Source organism: Cetorhinus maximus, chromosome 14, assembly GCF_964194155.1.
Source record: "Cetorhinus maximus chromosome 14, sCetMax3.hap1.1, whole genome shotgun sequence".
NCBI lineage: Eukaryota > Metazoa > Chordata > Chondrichthyes > Lamniformes > Cetorhinidae > Cetorhinus > Cetorhinus maximus.
Window position 1 is genome coordinate 73,947,389 of NC_135892.1, and position 20,073 is coordinate 73,967,461.

The 20,073-nt window shown below is 44.4% G+C and overlaps 1 protein-coding gene across 1 annotated transcript in view; it reads left to right on the forward strand.

The window, feature by feature from the left end:
- Positions 1–20,073, forward strand: part of spata17 (spermatogenesis associated 17) — a 375,661-nt gene that overhangs the window by 13,904 nt on the left and 341,684 nt on the right. The window contains exon 4 of the mRNA XM_078557087.1: positions 7,457–7,507. Coding sequence (XP_078413213.1) covers positions 7,457–7,507 — 51 coding nt within the window. The remainder of the gene's footprint in view (positions 1–7,456; positions 7,508–20,073) is intronic.

Below are 20,073 nucleotides of genomic sequence, written 5' to 3' on the forward strand. Positions count from 1 at the left end.
AGCATGCAAGGCTCATTTGATGGCAGCACTCTCATTTTGGAGCTCCACACTTCAGCTAGTGGCACTCTCTCAAGCTTGCATTGCTGAACACACGTTAAGCACCAAGAAATAACCTCAGCCACCTACCCCAACTGGCACTATTTAATGGGATCATCAACAACTTGCAGTTTTGTTGCTGGATGATTTCTCAAAACATAGTTGCACAGAGTATTCAACAATAGGTCATTTGGTCCAATCAGCATTTATGCCCATGTCGGCATTTATGCTTCACTTGAATCTCCTCTCCTCTTTCCTCATTTAACTCGATCGACATAATCCTCTAATTCCTTCTCCCTCATATTCTAATTTCCCCATAAATACATTGAAAATACGAGTCTCAACTACTCCCTATGGTATCAAGTTCTGCGTTCCTACCATTCTATTTTGCCCTCCCCCACAAGTGAAAAATTCTCTGTCTTCTCTATCAAGACTTTTAATTTTAAAGAATTCTTTTAGGTCACCCCTCAGCCATTTATTTTCATGAGAAAACCTTCCCTAACAGCTTTAACCTTGCAGTTCTGGTATTACCCTTGTAAATCTTTTGCACCCTCTCTAGCGCCTCTATATCTTTTTGAAGGCCTTTTTGAAACCTAGGAATATTACATGTGCTGCATTACCTTTGCCCAAGCTCTGTCTTATTTTCTGGATGATGCTGCAAGTTTGTATATTTTTTCCATAGTCGCTTACATTTTCAAGTCTATAGGGAGTGGTGTGAAAGGCGCTGACTTATTTTTGATTTCAAGGCTTCTGCACAAGCCAGTTGTTCCCAGACGTGGGTGCACCAGTAGGTCTTCCAAATTGAGGGGAGATCTAATGAAGGTATACAAGATTATGAAAGGTTTAGATAAGGTAGACAAAGAAAAGCTGTTCTCATTAGCTGATGGTACAAGGGCCAGAGAGCACAGATTTAATTTTTTGAGCAAGAGATGCAAGGGGGATGTGAGGAAGAACTTTTTTTCACAGCAAGTGGTAATGATCTGGGACTTGCTGCCTTTGAGGATGGTGGAAGTGAAGACAATGAACTATTTGAAAAGGAAATTGGTTAGACACTTGATGGAAATAAACTTGCAGAGCCATAAGAATAGAGCAGGGGAATGGGACTGACTGGAATGATCTACAGAAAGCCGGCATGGACTTGATGGGCCAACTGGCTTCCTCTGTGCCCTAATGACTCGACGAGAAGACAGGCAATGTACCAAGGTGATTAGTTTAAATTTGTATGCTTGTGCACAAGCCAGTTGCTCCCAGATATAGGTGCAATAATAGGTCTTCCTCTTGAAGTTGAACATGACTGAGAGAATGAGTGGATGCCTTGCAGTGTAGGACAAGCTGCTAGAAGAGGATGGAGGGGAGAAGGTCTTCCAGCAGGAAGCCATATCCATCCAGGGTATTCAGGGAGCAAATCTCCTACCTGAACCTTAGTGAGAACCAATGTTTGTGATGCCTGCACTTCACTAAAGGTATTGTCACTGGAATTTGCCAACTGCTGTAGCCACAGCTCCAACCTCAGCAAGGCAAACACTGCATTGCCAACATTTGTGAAGCTGACCCATGAACTTTTATGCATCTGGCTCCTTCCAGGATCATGCTGGAGGTATCAGCAACATCTCTGTTTGCGGTTCACTGTTACATAAGGGAGGTCATGGCTATCTATTCAAAGAAAGAGACTTTGATTTCATGTTATTCTGCCAGAGAAAAATAGAGCAAGCACGTGGGTTTGCCCCCAATCTCCTATGCTCTGAGGAGAACAACGCTAGCTTTTCCAACCTAAGCTTGTAGCTAAAATCCCTCATCCCTTTGAACCATTATGGTACACCTCCTCTGTACCCTATCGTGGACCTTTGCACCCTCCCCAAAGTGGTGACTTAACTGAACACAATACCTTAGTTGTGGCCTAACCAGAGGTACCTCAGTAACTACAGGGTGGCTGCTGGGAGGCTGCTGACTTTCAGTAGGGGAGTTTGCAGGTGGCCATGAAGGATTTCCTAGAGCAGCTCTGAGCCAGTGAGGACCTGGCTGCGAAATACAGCATCTCTACATGGGAGGCAGCAGTCTGGGCAGCTGGCTAACGGACAACAGCAAGGCAACTGGCGGAATGGCCGGGTTGGGGGCACAAATTCTGTAATTCTGAGAGTGCTAAGCAAGTACCTGCTCCGTGGCACCACTGCCACAACCCAGGGCAGTGCCTCAGCAATCCTGGCAATCTATTGGAGGACAGATTGCTGGACCACAATGCCATCTTACAAGCCCCCTTTGAATATTGGTATTCACAGCCATAATATCAGCAGTCAGAGCTTGCATGGAGGCAAGCTGACTTTCCATGACAACAGTCTGAGCTTCTATTGCAGCACTCAGACCATTGGCGGCATCCGTCATGGTATACTGCATCATGGTTGGGACCTCAAGTGTGTAAATGGAGTTAGCCCCACTTCCATGCTAGAAAGGATGGACTTCAAGCTCTGCTCAAAACTTTGTGCCAAGTTATTGCTGGACTCCTCCATTCCCCTTGACATTGCCAGTTTTCTGGTATGCTTTCCAATGCAGCAGGTGTTCATTGTGTACACCCATCAGCCTTTTTCTAGATCCTGCTCATTGAAGTTCTCCTTTCAGTCTTCTGCAGCAAATCTTTGCAATCTCGTCCAATAGTGAGCTGATACCTGCACTACCCTTGCCCCCTGGATGGTTAATGGTTTGTTAATTGCATTGTTAAGGTTAAGGACTTCTGGGGCACTGGGGCCTGAATTTTTGCAGGGATGGAAAGGCTCTCCAACTTAGCCAAAGTGGCACTGGAGCTCCAATTCCTGAAGTCCTTCCCTGAACCTGGCATCCACCATTTTCTCTTGTTGGGGGTCGGGTGGGGTGGTGGCGGTGAAGGAGGTGAATTGGGGGTGGGTCGTAGTTTGCACATCTGTGGTTCATGGAAGCAACTGCACATATAAAAGTGCAGCTGCCTTCAAGCAGATGCAATTTTTGTTTGTGGGATATGCAAAATATGACAAAAAGGTCTAAAGCTGCCAGAGTCATTTGGAGAGGTAGGGTGCACTCCTTGGGACAAGAAAGGTGCCCTTTGGGATTGTTAAAATTAGACATGAATGTGTATACAAAGGGAATAAACTCAAGCTGTCAAAACATTTAAATCCCCAAGCCCTTTAAATTTTGAAAATAAAAACAGCCTGCTGTGGCTGCTTGGAATTTCACCTTGTCTGTTAACATAAGTCTGAGGGTTATCTTTTGGCTCAGTCCATAGCACCCTCGCCTTTGAATCAGAAGGTTGTGGGTTCATGTCCCACTCCCGGAAACCAAGAACTGTGATTGTACTCAAAAGAGTTGCAATCTGTGACTGTTGATAACTCGAAAGAATTTTTTTATAGGATTAGTGCTGCATGACTGATTCCACAACCTATCATTATCAGGTGGGAGTGGGGGGCTATAAATTTACACTTTGATTGAGGCTCCAAGTAGTTATAAAGTTTTTGATGTGGGGCTATGAATACAAATGCTTGGTTTTTAATAAATGATTAAGTAATTGAAGGAATTTTAAAGTGTTGCATTTTTTTTAGAAATGAAGTCACCAACAGACACTTAGAATATTTTATTTCATCTCAGCATGGCCCCTAAAAACTGCCTATGGTGGATACTGGGGGAGTTGGCATGCAGGGTGTAAGGTCAAAGGGTAGTGGGTGGGGGTCATGGGTTGGCATGAATTGGAATAGAGGCTATAAAGGGCTATAGGGTGGGTAGAGGGGTACAGTTTGGCATGGAGAATATGAAGGGCCATAGGGGGTAGGCAGAATGGTATAGGTTGGCATGGAGAGTACCAGGAGCCATAGGTATGGGTAGAGGGGCGTAGGTTGGTGTTTTGAGTATGAGAGGCCATGGGGGAGGTGGTGGGGTGCATGAGTTGGCATGGATGGGGCATGGGGAGTGTTTGGGTGGTGTGAGGGGTGAAGGCTAGTGCTCTGTTTTTAGTTTTATTCTTTTTACAGCTGGGACGATGTCCCAGAGCATGAGGCAGGCCTTGAAAACGGCCCATCTCGGCACCCAACAGCCCCTGTAGCTACCTCCACACTCTTTCTGGGGCAGAAGGCCTGACTCCAGTTGTCACCTCCACCCCCCGATCCCCTTGAACGAAAATATGGTTGGGGCACTTTTTCCCAAGTTGGACTTGCAGAGTTGGGAAATTTTACTGACTTGGCACTCTTGACTCAGGAGGGCAAATTCAGCCCTGGCTGTTGGCTATCAAGGGGGTAGACATATGTAATGTTGCATCCTGTAAACAAATCTAGTGTTTAGGAAAAAGATTGGTGTCTGTTTTCCTTCTTCACCATCTGACTTCTGAATGACTTAACAGATGCAACGCATTTGTGCCTGGTATCTTATGTGCAGACCCTGCCTCTGTGCTATCCTCTAAGACAGGCACAGTGCCTGTATCTGAACTGGTGGCTGCAAGCATGAAATATAAAGTATACGTCTTCATCATCATGATCTTGCCCCACTGCCTGGACAGTTTGCACTTTCTGGGCATTTGAAAAGTAAAAAGTCACAGGGCAAGGCTCTGGTGAGGGGACGGGAGGGGGCTAAAGTAAGAGGAACATGAAGAGTCTGCAGCTTGTAGTTCAGAAGAGATTCTGGGATGAGGGAGAGTGGGATGTGAGAGGGAAGATTGAATATGAGAATGCCATCATTTTCATTGGATTCAGTCCCACTGCTGGCCAAGGCTTCAGCAGTGGATCCTCCAATAATGTTTCCCCTGTTTCCTTTATGTAGATTAAAGGATGGAGGCATGCCTCTTCCCTCCCCCCCTAGTTAGTTCCTGCTGCCTCTGGTCATGTGCGACCTTCTCCTACAAGGGAAAAGGAAGTGCGTCTTTGAGTGTCATTCAATATGTTTGGGCAGTGTGGCTCTCATAGTTTAGTAGTAGCTGGAAGTGTGTGCAAGCTGTGAGATATGAGGCTTGCAACAGTGCTATGTATGTGAAGTGAGGTGAAGCATATGAACATTAGCTCTGAGTTTTAATTGTCAGAGGTTGTTGTGTCTGAGATGGCGTGTTTTGTGATTTTGAACGATGACTGAGTCTAGTGGTGCAGATTTGGTATTTGAAGAAGCATTGACTGACCTTGCCCACTTGCGTATAATTGTTAAACTTATTGTGACTTTGCATCTAGGTCCTACTTGCCATGTTCCTGGCATTGACTTCCACATCTATTTGCTCCCACTCGCTTCTTACCGCATGACTGCAGGGCTTCCTAACCCCCTATGGATAAGGAATGTCCCTCCTTTCCACCTTCCAGACCAAGTCCTCCAGCATTAGGAAACCTCAGTTCCCATGTTCAGCTATTCTCCTGCCTTTCCTGGTCATGTATACCTAGCTCACAAAGGATTCCCACAATGTGGGGGAGATGGTGGCATACTGGAAAATGTCACTGGACTGGTAAGCTAGAGGCTAATGCTCTGGGGACATGAGTTCAAATCCCACCATGGCAGCTGGTGGAATTTAAATTCAATTAATAAAATTTGGAATTGAAAGCTAATTTGATTGTTGCAAAAGCCCATCCAGTTCACTAATGTCCTTTAGAGAAGGAAATCTGTCATCCTTACCTGGTCAAGTCTACATGATACTCCACATCCAAAGAAATGTGGTTGACTCTCAATTGGCCTCTGAAAGGGCCCAGTAAGCCACCCAGTTCAAGGGAAGTTAGGACTGGGTGACAAATGCTGGCCTTTCCCATCAAAGAAAAAAAAAGGGAAAAAAAAACACCTGCTCCAGCCACAATGTACCTCCCCTTTAAGAGGTACAAGCTAACTTTAAGTAGTGCTAGCAAGTTGTTAGTTTTGTACCCCTGCTGATGCATGCAGCCAGCGAATAGCACAGTTAGCATTAATTGCATGCATAAATCATGATCATGAGAAAGCTATACAAAGAAGCTGTGCAGCCTGCATTGCAGCAAATTGTGCATCACAATCCTTGGACCTGTTTTTTTGCAGGCTGTCCAATTTAGCCCTCTATCTCTAGCGAAGCTTTTTGTGAATTTTGTGCTCATTAAACAATGAAAGAAAGAATCCCAAGATGATCCCAAGCACTTCACAGCCAATGAATTAATTTAGAAAGGTAGCCCAAATAAAGAGTTAGAACACGGGCAATGCAGGTTCAATTCACAGTACACTGCATCAACAATACCCTAAACTCAGAATTGCATCCACACCCCAGCCCCATGTAATATCCTGACAATTTCTGCACCAATCATGCTAATGAACCTTAATAGTTGAGAGGGCAATTTTCTGCTCACCTGTGTTTGGTTTTTGTCAGCATGTAAGTTTTATAGCATAAAGTAACTAACAGCATAGTGGCATGATGTCCCATTGCAAAAGTCTTCAAGTCACCTCATGAGTAGTTAATTGACAAAATACTTATCCAGAAAGCATATTTAGATTGACACTTTGGATTGTCTGTTTCATCAGGATTTACATTCAATGCATCCTAATTTGAACTTTTACAATGCAAAACATAAGAAACAAAACATTTTTTTAAAAAAGTCAGTCAATGTTTTTGAGCTTGAACCTTGTTTTCGAATTAACTCCTTTGTTTAAAAAATGAATCTTTAAAACAATTGGACAATGAGAAGTAGAATATGTATGCAGAAAATGCATCAAAATAAACATAAGAAGGAATGCTGCTTAATTCAGGTTAAAATATAAATTTTCTGAATCTTTAACATATATGGCTAACAACTGTATCTTAATTGCACATATTGTTGGTATATACTACTCAAACGTTTTCCTGTTGCTTTCAACAGATTACATGTTAACACGGGCTGAGTGGTTGAAATGTTGCAAATGTTACGATACTAAAAATTTATGTCAAATGATATGAAATTCATGGGACCCTCAATTGTCCTCATGAGGCTAAGTTTATAGTATTTTGTACCTGTGGTTAGAAGGCATAATTTTCACTCTTAAGTACAGATATTCTTGAAGGATGGAAGGTAAAAAGCTTTGTTTCTTTGAAATTTTAATTCAACCAGACATTGTGAAATGTAAATTTTATGCTACAGTGAAACTCTTTTTAAAAGACCTTATGCCTCAAACTCTACAATACAGATTGCCATCAGCACTTGTGGATATTTTGTCTTTTGTAATTCTGGCCTTAGTAGAGTAACATTGATCATAAAACTCAGTGCAGATCTTTTCATGATGATTTATCTCCAACAGCATGTAATTTGAATATAGTATGTTTTAATGGTTAAGTTTGCATTATACATAAAACGATAGCTGTCTTTTGAATATACAATTGGAGTTTTTCTGTCTGTGACCGCATTTCTTATTATGTATTATTTATAAAGATTCTTAACTTTTATATGTCAAATTTGAGCTATATCTTTCTGTAACTACAGTCTGTGCTATCTTCTTTAATTCACAGAGAGCATATTTTATTATGAAGATGAATTTCTACAATGAAATGGCTGTCAGGGTAAATAAATCTCCCTCATTATTCAAGAAATGATGGCATCAAAATGTGCTCTAAATATGCTTTTATGCTGTATTTGGTAATCTAAATCAGAAGCAAAGTGAGTATCCATCTGGAGAAGTGCCAAATTCTTTCGCTTAATATAGTTTGGACAAAGGAATTCAATTTGTTGTATAAATTGCTCAAGAAGTGTAGTTCTACTTAGAAAAACGGTTTTAAATGTAGCATAATTTTAACAATATGCATGATTGAGCTTTAATGTTACAGGTATATGTTATCTGTTATTCCATGCTTTGTCACCATTATGCCATCTTGTGGGTAACAAAAACAATAGATATTGATTTGAATATTGCAACTTTAGAAAAATACGTATTGTTTATTTTAAGACCACTTAATTTATTGTCATTGCGTGCACCACTAGATAAAACCAGATTGGTAAGAACATTAATATTTACCCTGGAAGGTGGCACAGCTGGGGCTTATCGGTGAAGGAAATATTAAATGGGTTTTTAAAAAATCAACCCAGATCACAGTTACTGACATCCAAAGTAAAATACAATTACTCAGGGATCTTGATTATGAAACAATAAAATAGTGTACTAACATTGTACACAGCAGAATGTTAGAATGCAGTTTTGACTTGCATTTCTTCATTTCATGAGGCTTTGGTGTAACCTGAACTGACTGGGTTTAAGCATGGAGCACAGTTAAAAGTAGGACAGAAAGAAAGTCAGAAAACAAGCCATGTATAGCAATTGAGTCTGACGTGAGAGCATAATTGGTAGAAGCCTGGAAGCAGGATGCTTTCCATCTTGGTTGCACAGACAGAAATAGGTAAAGAAAATAAAGATGAAAGCTAATAAATTGTATAATGTTACAGGAGCTGACATTTAATTCAATTGTTTTAATGTGGCTTTGAATTTGTGAAACAGTTACGGAGGTATACATAAACCTTGTGCAAAGGAGCACACTGAAGAACAACTTTGTATTTTGAAAAAAAAACAAAGTATCAGTAAACAAACTTTATAAAAGTTAATCTTTTGAGTGCTTGTATAAGATGTTATGTGCTATTTGTGTACCTTCCTCTGTAGTACTTCCTGAACAATCATTGATTTGATCTTCTGTAGTCTTTAGGTGCCAAATTCATATGCGTAGCACTGCGTCTAGCTCTACGAAGGCCAGCCTGGCTTTCCTGGGGACAGGATGCAGTGCAGTGTTCTCAGGATATGGATGCATATAAGTATGTCCACTGCACATGAACATGTTAATTTGGTGCAATCCTGATGTCACATGGTCCAACTGGCTGATGTGATGGCAGTTCCTAAATTTGGACAGTGCAGGTCCTGGCAATGCTTGTGTTGTATACTCTTGCACCAGGCATAGGGCTTCAACCTGGTGAAGCTATAACACAGGACTACTTGCTCGGCAAACAGCATAACCAGCAAGTGATAGAGCTAAGCGATCCCACAACCAACAGATCAGATCTAAGCTCTGCAGTCCTGCCACATTCAATCATGAATGGTGATGGACAGTTAAACAACTCACTGGAAGAGGAGGCTCCACAAATATCCCCATCGTCAATGATGGAGGAGCTCAGCACATCAGTGCAAAAGATAAGGCTGAAGCATTTGCAACAATCTTCAGCCAGAAGTGCCAAGTGGATGATCCATCTTGGCCTCCTTCGGAGGTCTCCAACATCACAGATGCCAATCGATTCACTCCACATGATATCAAGAAATGGCTGAAGGCATTGTATAGTGCAAAGGCCCTGACAATATTCTGGCAATAGCACTGAAGACTTGTGCTCCAGTACTTGCCGCGTCCCTAGCCAAGCTGTTCCAGTACAGCTACAACACTGGCATCTACCCGGCTTTGTGGATAATTGCCCAGGTGTGTCCTGTACACAAAATGCAGAACCAATCCAACCCAGCCAATTATCGCCCCGTCAGTCTACTCTCGATCATTAGTAAAGAAATGGAAGGGGTCATCAACAGTGCTATCAAGCAACACTTGCGTAGCAATAACCTGCTCACTGGCACCCAGTTTGGGTTCCGCTGGGGCCACTGAGCTCCTGACCTCATTACAGCCTTGATTCAAACATGGACAAAAGAGCTGAACTCCCAAGGTGAGGCGAGAGTGACTGCCCTTGACATCAAAGCCACATTTGACCGAGTGTGGCATCAATGAGCCATAGCAAAACTGGAGCCAGTGGGAATCAGGGAAAACTCTCCACTGGTTGGAGTCATACCTAGTACAAAGGAAGATGGCTATGGTTGTTGGGGGTGAGTCATCTCAGTTCCAGGACATCACTGCAGGAGTTCCTCAGGGTAGTGTCCTTGGCCCAACCACCTTCAGGTGCTTCATCAATGACCTTCCGTCAGAAGTGGGGATATTCACTGATGATTACACAATGTTCAACACCATTTGCAACTCCTCAGATACTGAAGCAGTCCGTGTCTAAATGCAACAAGACCTGGACAATATCTAGGCTTGGGCTGACAAGTGGCAAGTAACATTCACGCCACACAAGTGCCAGGCAATGACCATCTCCAACAAGAGAGAATCTAACAATTGCCCCTTGACACTCAATGACATTACCATCACCGAATCCCTCACTATCAACATCCTGGGGGTTACCATTGACCAGAAGTTGAACTGGACTAGCCATATAAATACTGTGGCTCCAAGAGCAGGTCAGAGACTAGGACTCCTGCGATGAGCAACTCACCTCCTGACTCCCCAAAGTGTGTCCACCATCTACAAGGCTCAAGTCAGGAGTGTGATGGAATACTTCCTGGCTGAGTGCAGCTCCCACAACGCTCAAGAAGCTTGACACTGTCCAGGACAAAGCAGCCCACTTGATTGGCACCACATCCACAAACATTCACTCCCTCCACCACCGATGCACAGTGGCAGCAGTGTGTACCATCTACAAGATGTACTGCAGGAACTTACCAAGGCTCCTTAGACAGCACCTTCCAAACCCACGACCACTACCACCTAGAGGGACAAGGGCAGCAGATAGGTGGGAACACATCACCTGGAAGTTCCCCTCCAAGTTATTCACTATCCTGACTTGGAAATATATTGCCGTTCTTTCACTGCCACTGGGTCAAAATCCTGGAACTCCTTCCCTAACAGTACTGTGGGTGTACCTACACCACATGGACTGCAGAGGTTCAAGAAGGCAGACCACCACCTTCTCAAGGGCAATTAGGGATGGGAAATAAATGCTGGCCTAGCCAGCAAAGCCCACATCCCATGAATGAATAATAAAAAAAAGCATGAAGCAATAAGATGCGCCCTGCAGTAGAGTTACTTAAAGGGTCACTCTGATTGTAGATAAGGTATCATTTGGAACTTATTCTACTTCTACGTGTCTCAGAGTATTCTGGAGTTTGTTTTGAAGATGTTTTGGTGAGTTCTTGCATTTGTATTTGCAAGTGTTTTGCCACATCTTCACAGGGATGGCAGAGGAGTAAGCGACTTGTCCAAACAAAAGCTACAGCAGATGTAGGGCAACAGTGCCAGTGCCTCTGGTTTTGCAGGATGACAGGGAGATGGAGCAGAGGCTCTGGGGAGGGCAAGCTGCATGCCATGCCCTCTGCCAGGTTGTACTCTGCTAATGAGATCCCAGAATCACTGAGCAGAATGGATGCCGGGCACACTTTGCCCTTTGGACCAGTGTAGAACAGCCTAACTAGGCGTCCTCAAGGACACTGTAAAAGTAAGTTTTTAGGTTTTTCTTTACCTACGATTTCTTGGGTCCAGGAGGAGCATGAATGCTCTTCCTGACCTCAAGAAAACCTTCAGGCCTGAAGCCAGCTTTTCAGTGTCTCTCTCCAAATGCCTTCCATCCTCTCCCGAGGCCTAACTTCTGGCTTGGTGCTCAAGGATATTCTCCTCCCCAGTGTTGAGCTGCCAATGACCTTCTTTCCTGTTTTGGGTGAAAATTGCGGCTATATTGTTTACCTGAAATATACACCAAATTGCTGTCATGTCAAAACTGATCAAGAAATTAATATAGCTCAACAAAATCAATTGAGAATATTTGCCATGGTACATGAAGTGTCATTTTGTGTGGACTGAATAATCTATTATTTATGTTCAGAGCTTTCTGGGAGCCATAATGTGATTGCTTTGCAAGCAGCATCAAAGGTTCAAGGCAAAGATGCTGTTAGCCACTACTTTTGCATTGATGCACAGAAGTTTTGGGTACACAACAATGTAAAACTAAGTCAGAAGTTAAGTTGGTGATTTGACCCCTGAGCAACAGTTTGAGGCTAGCTTGCACAGTTTGGTCTTCAATTTAATGCAAAATCTCCTTAATGTTAGGAAAAAGTGGATCTTCTCACCAGTGCTCTCATAACATTAATGAATTGTCTTTCTGGTTGTAGTGTTCTGCATATTCATGCAAATAGTCATGTGCAGATGTTTCACCTGGGTGGGGAGAGTGCAATGTACAGCAAAGTGCACCTGGCAGTAAAACTTCGATTTGCCAGCTGGGCTGTATTGTAAGATGTGTAGATAACCTTAGAGTTCAATTCCAAAGATCCATATTTGGATTTCAGGCTTGACTGACATTTGAACGTCTCTGCATGGAGAATATTTTACTTGATTTTGCCTGTGCCACCCAATTATGTACTTGATGTATATCTTGTTTTTAGAAGAGGGCAGAAGAACATAAAGCTTGGCAGGGAAACTATCTCACCTGTCAGCTCTTCTAACATACCAGCAGATGTTAAGCATAGGCAAGTCCTTGGATTTCAGCTCTTCTGTCTAATGCAGGAAAGTGTGAAGTTGTATAAACCTCAGGCATATTTATGAGAAAAATAGGGTGAGGATTCCCTATGCTGAAAGTTCTGATTCCACTGGTTTGGTGCAGCCCTGGCATATTGCTAGAGACTTTATGCCAATTGAGTTGAGGCATACTGGCTTCCAGTAAGTGAAAATTGTCTGACCAGTGAGTTCCAGGCTAGGAAAATGGGCAGTTGACATTGGGCACTTGTGCTTCTAGTCTCAGGAAGTAAATCCACAATGGAGATGCACCTGTTAAAATGCTGGTACCTTCCAGTTGCATGCAATTACGGTGCCTTTGTCACAAACTCTGGTGGGGCCAGTGATGGAAGGGCAATGTTAGTCGCAATCCTAATGTAACTGCCAAAATTGCATCCTGAGGAATTTTGTCCCTTAATATCCTTTAATTTTGGTATTTTGCATATTGACTCAGTGGCATTTTGTAACTCAATTTTTATTTTTACAATTGGAAATACCAGTTTCATAGATTAAATGTCATTTCAGTTGTAAGGCATTGAGTTGGTTGGCTTTAGACTGACATTACTTAATGAGGAATCTGCATAATTGATTAGATGATTCTAAAGGTCACTTACACCTGACTTTTGGAGTGGGATATGCTTTGCTGTTGAGAAGATGTTATCTGCTGAGCACACATTTGCTTCCATTGAAATTTTCCAACTAGTATTAATCAATGAAAATTATTTTGGCATACAAATAAGGGGTCAGAACTAAATAGCAAAACGTGCCCAGAGTAATGCTGGAACAAATTAAATTTTCAGACATCTATGTTTGAAAGAATCAAAAATACCTATTTAATTTATTTAATTATATTTATTTCCAAACTTACTAACATAATTTTTGTTCAGTATTACAGAAAGATAAGTTGAGTTTATTGATAAATCTGCAAATGGGTTACAATATCATTTGTGTTATTGTTCATTTGCCAGCTATGTTATAATTTTTATGATGTCACATTTGGCCTTTAAGAACTAAAAGCATTGCTTTACCAACATTTTTTAAAAGTATAACCAGACTAGAGTGAATCAGAAAAATCATTCAGTCAGACTCTCATTAGAAACACACAAGATTTTTTAATGCAAAGTTTCACACCACTGAATGTTAGAACAAATGTTACATTTCTGAATTGCCCTTTTCACTGAATATTTAGATAATCTTCTGGTACTTCAGATATCTTAGCTCCCTTATTTCAGATTACTATCACGGTTAAGCCTTATCTCTCAACTTTCTCAAGATTGTTTTAAGTCGGCCTGATATCCAGGTAACATTCATAACATAACTCGGATTTGAGTAGAGACTCCTTTTTAAAAATTACCTCAGACCTGGATGTCTTCAGCAACAACAACTTGTACCTGTATAGCACCTTTAACATAATGAAACTTCCCAAATCGCTTTACAGGAATATTATAAAACAAAGTATGACACTGAGCCACATAGGAGAATTAGGACAAATCACCAAAAGCTTCAGAGTGTCTTACATGAGGAAAGCAATGTAGAAAGGCCGAGAGGTATAGGGAGGGTATTGCAGAGCTTGGGGCCTAAGCAACTGAAGGTGGAGCCAGAAATGGTGGAAAGACTAAAATCTGGAAGGCACAGGAGGACAGAATTGGAGGAGTGAAGGTATCTCAGAGGGTTGTGGGGCTAGAGGAGATTACAGGAATAAGGAGGGGTAAGACTATGTAGGGATTTTAAAATAAAAATGTTGCTTGACAAGGATCCAAGGTAGGTCAGCAAGCACAGGGGTGATAGGGCAACAGATCTTTCTATGGGGAGAATTTTCCATATGTCGGGCGGGCAGGTCGGGAGCGGGTGTGGGTGGGTGCAGAGCCAATCGCCGCCTGCGATTGGCTGCGCACCGCCATTTTACATGGGCGGGCCAATTAAGGCCCGCCCAGGGTGATGCATGGCTGGTAGTGCTCAGCGCTACCTGTGCGGGCAGGAGGAGGAGTGAGAGTCAGGGCCTGTACTCTTTTGCACATGCGCACGAAAGAGCGCAGAAATCTCCCTGAGGCATGAAGCTGCCTCAGGGAGATTAAGTACATAATAAAAGTTCTGAAATAATAAAGTTCTACTTTTAGACATTATTTAGACATGTCCCCTCATAGCAGTGTCACGTGAGCTGGGACATGTTTACGAATTGGGCAAAAATTATTTATTTATATAATAAAACCTTCAGGAAACCTCATCCCGCCTGTGGATGAGGTTTTCTGAAAAACACGAAGGCCACTTGGGCTCTTCGCCTGCCTGCCAACCTTAACGTTTGATGGGCAGCTTTGCTAAGTACTTTAATTGGTTTTCTAATGACCTTACGAGGCCATTGACAGTTCGACAGGTGCACAGCCATCTCTGGTGCGCACCTGCCGAACGTAATTTCTAAATGACGTGCGCTGACGTCGGGACGCACGCCAGGGAAGATTGCTACCCTGGCCTTTTACTGTCACCTGGAGGTCCTGCTGAAGGATCTGAGGGGCTGTAGTGAGGTGACCTTTCCCAAGAACGGGAGGAAGAGGACAAACTTTCCAATTGAACACGTCTGGTTGGATGTGGCCAAGCAAGCCAGCAGTAGAAGTGTGCTCCCTCCAACCTCAAGACAGCATATCAAGAGAATTTAGGATCTCAGGAGGTTGGGAAATACAGAGTGCCATAACAGTCAGGAGTAGGGGCTTGTTCCTAGAGGCCCTGGATCCTATTTCTGCACTGTCTCGAGGTTGGAGGGAGCACATTCCTACTGTCAAGTACCGAACCGTGACTTGCCCAACATTTTCCTGCAAAGCACTCCTAAGCTCAACACATGTTGCAATTCCACTCATTCCTTCTGGTGCATATGCCTCATATCCCAATCTGAGCAACCAAAACACAAACTCACCCTATTGCCCTCTCACACCCATGCGTCATGGTCACCTTCCACAGATGTTGACCTTCCCTCCTCTCAGGCATTGGCAATGCATATCCACCTGCTCCCCTAGGAAGGTCTTGTTCCAGGGCATCAGCCTTCTGAGATACAGGTGCTCAGACAAGTTGAGAGAGCTTATCTCTGCCTGTAAGCCCTGTGTACTGGGTCTTGCCACCTTTCTGCTAGATATCAGTGTTCATCCCCTCAGCCCTGTGGAGGGGCATGTGACTGAGGAAATACAAATTTCCCCTAGAACTGTCAATGGCAACCCCAATATCAGAAGATGTGCATGGAGGGATTGCGACCTCACCCTAACTTGAACCTCATCCTGACTATGAGAACATTACGTTGGCCCATTTTTATGTTGGAGATTTAAATTTGCCATGAATAAAACAGAGATTTTGTGATTCCTGACCCCATTCCTGAATCTAGGACGACACAAAAATCTGGTCTATGCAGTACAAAACCAAGGAAATTATGGCGAAATTTTATAGAACACTGGTACAGCCTCAAATAGTTTCCAATTATGGGCACTACACTTTAAGAAGGATGTGAAGGCTTTAGAGAGGGTGCAGATAAGATGGATGAGAATGGTTCCAGGGATGGGGGACTTCCATTATGAAGTTACAGAAGTTAGGATTGTTGAGAGGAGATTTGAAAGAGATTTTCATGGGTCTAGACAGAACAGGTAGAAAATATTCCCATTGGCAGAAGGGTTGAAGATCGGAGGAGACAGATTTAAATTAATTGGCAAAAAAATTCAAAGGAGGCATCAGGAAAAACCATCTTCGCAGTGAGTGTTTATGACCTGAATGCATTGCCTGAAAGGGAGCTGGAAGTAGATTTAATTGTGCCTTTCAAAAGGGAAATTTTTCAGGGGGAAGAATTTGCGGGTCGATGGGAAAAGAGCAGGAGAGTGGGATCAACTGAATTGGCTCATGCAGAGAGCCTGCATGGACTGAGTGGCTTCCTTCTTGCTGTAACCAATCTATAATTCTATTGCCTTACTGTGCCCCTGCCTCAGCTCATCATCCATCTCTTTATTAACTCGAGGTTTGACTTTCTCAACGCACTTCTGACCAGCCTCCCACTTTCTACCCTCTGTAAACTAGAGGTCAACCTAAATTCTGCTGCCCATGCCTTAACTCGGACCAAGTCCTGTTCATCCACCACCTGTCTACTTGTTGACCTACACTGGCACCTGTTTTGCAACACCTCGATTTTAAAACTTTCATGTGAAATCCTTTCACAACCTCCCCTCTACTGATCTATAATTGGCTCCAGCTCGAAAACTCTCCAAGATATCTGCGCTCCTCTAATTCTGACCTCTTGAGCATGGCTGATTGCAATCGTTCCACCATTTCTGACAATGGCAACAGATTAATTAGTAATTTATTTCATTTCTCTTTGTGGCAATTTACAATGCCCAGATTAACTGATACATTTGCCTGCATAGCTACAGTGATGACACTTCAAAGAAACACTTCATGGGTTGTGAAGCACTTTGGGGTATACTGAGGTATTGAAAGGTGTGTTTCAATTGCAAATATTTTCTCTTCTCTTTTATATGCCTTTATTGTAGTTAAGTTACTTCTTGTAGAGTAGCAAATAAATAATTTGCAATTCTTGTGTTTAAACTATACTGGAATTAATTACACTGTCTATCTAATATACCCAGTGATGATGGTGGGGACAGAGTCTGGTGGCTCGTCTACAGAGACGAGAAGGAAGTCAAACCTTAGAAGTTGGGGGAGAATTTGGAGCCGGCCAGATGGTGAAAACTTACAGTGATGCTTGTGGAGTGGACCACCCTTCCCCTTTCATTCAACAACTAATAGCAGAATTCTAAGTCCCCTCGGCCTTAGTCTTCTTTGTAAAATCCCTCTACCCCTAACACTTATCACTATGGCCGGGATTTTCCGTGTCCGCCGGTGTTGGACACGTTCAATGACAATATGGCGCGATTGGTTTCACGACAGCGTGAAACCAGTTCGCAATCGTCTGCTCAGCCCGCCGATGGCGGGCCACAATTCCTGCCGTCTAGAACCTCATTGTAATACATCTGCATATTGTTATTAGGCCAGCCCGTCAGAATCATTCCCCCCCAACCCCCGGCTGGATCGTGTATCCCATCAACATGTTTCACAACAGCACATAAAAAGTGTACACTTGGTGGGCTGCACTTCAAGGGTAACTCGGAGGTGAGTACACAGTAACGATGTGCAGTGCTCGCCAAAGTCGCCTGTTGGACTTCAAGCTTCAGGAGCATTGGGGGGTGGGGAGTTAATGGCAGCCCTACCGTTGAGGCGACTTGTGCGGAGTGGGTAAGGGCTGCCTTGCGGTTGAGGCGTCTTGCTGGGGGGGGGGAGATCAAGGGCAGCCCTGCCATTGAATATAGCGCATTTGGGGTGGGGGGTTAGGGTGGGCGAGGGAAGTGGCCATGCATTAGGAAAACCTGTCTGAAGTGACCATTCCTCTGCAGTTAAGACAGTTCAAGTGCACCATTGATGTGATTGGAGTCAGGCTTCTAGCTTATCTGCCCATTCAAGCAATACAGAGGCATCAAAGTGCCAACAAGTGCTCCAAAGCTTTTCACCCCACCCCTGGCTCAGACTGCCAAGTCATGAGCGTTTTAGTGGACTGCAGAACAGTTAGTTGACTGCACTTTGTACAATCTCCTCGCTGAAGCTGGCCATGGAGGAGTCACTGCTGGCGGCACACTCAGCCCCTTGCAATGTCAGCATCTCGGTTTGGACCAGTCTCCCCCATGGTTCAAGCTAACGGTGCAGCCTTGCAGCATGGGTTAGGAGAATGCCTGAGCTGAGAGCACAGCATGCAGTGCAGTAGGCAAAGCTGCCACCAATCGGTCGGGTGGGGCGGTTGATGTAGTTCACCACATGTTGTGACAGAGATCTGAGCACCACATGTGTGCAGCCGATCGCACTCTGCATCTGTGGGAAGCCCGAGATCTGGGCGAATCCAATTGTCCTTCCACCTTAGCTAATCTGGTCCCGGGCGAAATGCACAAAGTTGTATACCCTCACAAAGATGGTATCCATGCCCTCACGGGGCGGAGGTGGGTGGGTATCGGGCAGCCATACAGCGCACTACTCTCTGGTCATCCAAGTGGTGGTCAGCATTCTCCGGGAAGCTTTAAGGGGCCTTCACACTTACCCAAGACAGGCTCTTAGTGCACCCATGCTAACCACGTGTCTCTCTCTTTTATCCTGCAGGAGGAGTACATCACGATCATGGTGATGTCTGGCTTGGTGAACTAGCTGTATGCCTGATGGTCTACAGAGAGCGAAAACGATGGAGGTGAGAGCGACTGAGACTCCTGGCCGCGCAGAGGCAGGAGCAGCAACCTCAGGAAAAAGGGGTGGCTGGGGCTCCTGCACATGCCGCCGAAGAGCCACAGCGAGCTGTCACTGGTTAGCGCCTAGCGACACCCAGGGTCTATAGACGCTGCCTGTCATCCCTGCAGATGACCGACAACCAATGTCACTGAAGACTGTGCATGTCGGTCACATCTGCCAGTACTGCAGGTTTTGGCACCATGGGGAAATGGAGGGCATTCACTGCCAGTGGCTGTGAAAGTGACTGTGGCACTCAATTTGTATACCAGTGGATCCGTTCAGGGCTCCACAGGTGACCTCTGTGGGATCTCACAAGCCTCCACCCACAAATGCATCCATGAGGTCACGGATGCCATCTTTGCAAGGGCACACACAGCTTTGTGCATTTCACCCGGGACCAGGATAGCCAAGGTGGAAGAACGATTGGATTCGCCCAGATCTCGGGCTTCCCACAACATTCAGATGCAGGATGCGATCGACTGCACTCACGTGGTGCTCAGATCTCCGTTACAACACACAGCGACACATCAGCCACAAACGATTCCATTTGGTGAGTGTGCAACCACCAGAAATGCACATGCAGGTGTGCGCATGATTTCCAGGGAGTGTGCATGATTCCTACATCTTCAGTCGTTCACAGATCCCTGAAGTCTTCCAGGGTTATAGAAGCTGCAGGGATGGCTCCTTGGGGCAAGGGCTACCCACAAAGGCCATTGCTGATGACATCCATGCGGTGGCCTCAGACTATAGCAGAGCGACAGTATAATGAGGCTCATTGAAGCTCGCAACTTGGTGGAGCAGATCATTGGGATGCTGAAGATGAGGTTCTGGTGCCTGGACTGGTCTGGTGGAGCCCTGCAATACAGTCTGCAGAGGATGTTGTGCATCATCGTCTGCTGCATCCTTTACAACCTGGTGCTGCAACAGGGAGAGGAGCTGGCTGAGGGGGAGATAGAGGAGCTGGAGAACTCTTCCGATGAGGAGCACGCTGACGGGGACAAGGGTGAGGAGGTCCTCAAAGGGGACGATGACAAGGATGAGGTCCGCGCATTGGCTAGACATGGCAGGCGCGCTCGGGAGCCCCTCATAGCTGCTAGATTTATGGAGGATGGTGACGAAATGCAGTGAGGAGACACCATAGATCCTCACATTGCATCTGTGAATGTTTGACTCTAGTCTGGCTTATGGCAGCATGAATATCTTCTGTGAGAATACTCCTGTCATGGAGGCGCAGTGGAGGCCATAATAGTCACTCAATTGTAGGAGGATGATGACGACATGCAGTGAGGAGACTCCATAGATCTTCACATGGCCTCTATGAATGTCTTACTCCTGTCTGGCCGAGAACAGCTAGCTCGCGCTCTCTGATCGGGGTCATATCATAAGAGACACAGCCATGAAACTTTAGAATCATCTGATCCTTTGTTTGCCTTCAGCACCTGAGCCCTTCAGGAGCACAGCATTAGTGGTCACAGATGCTGAAGAGATGAGGGCCAGCACCACCT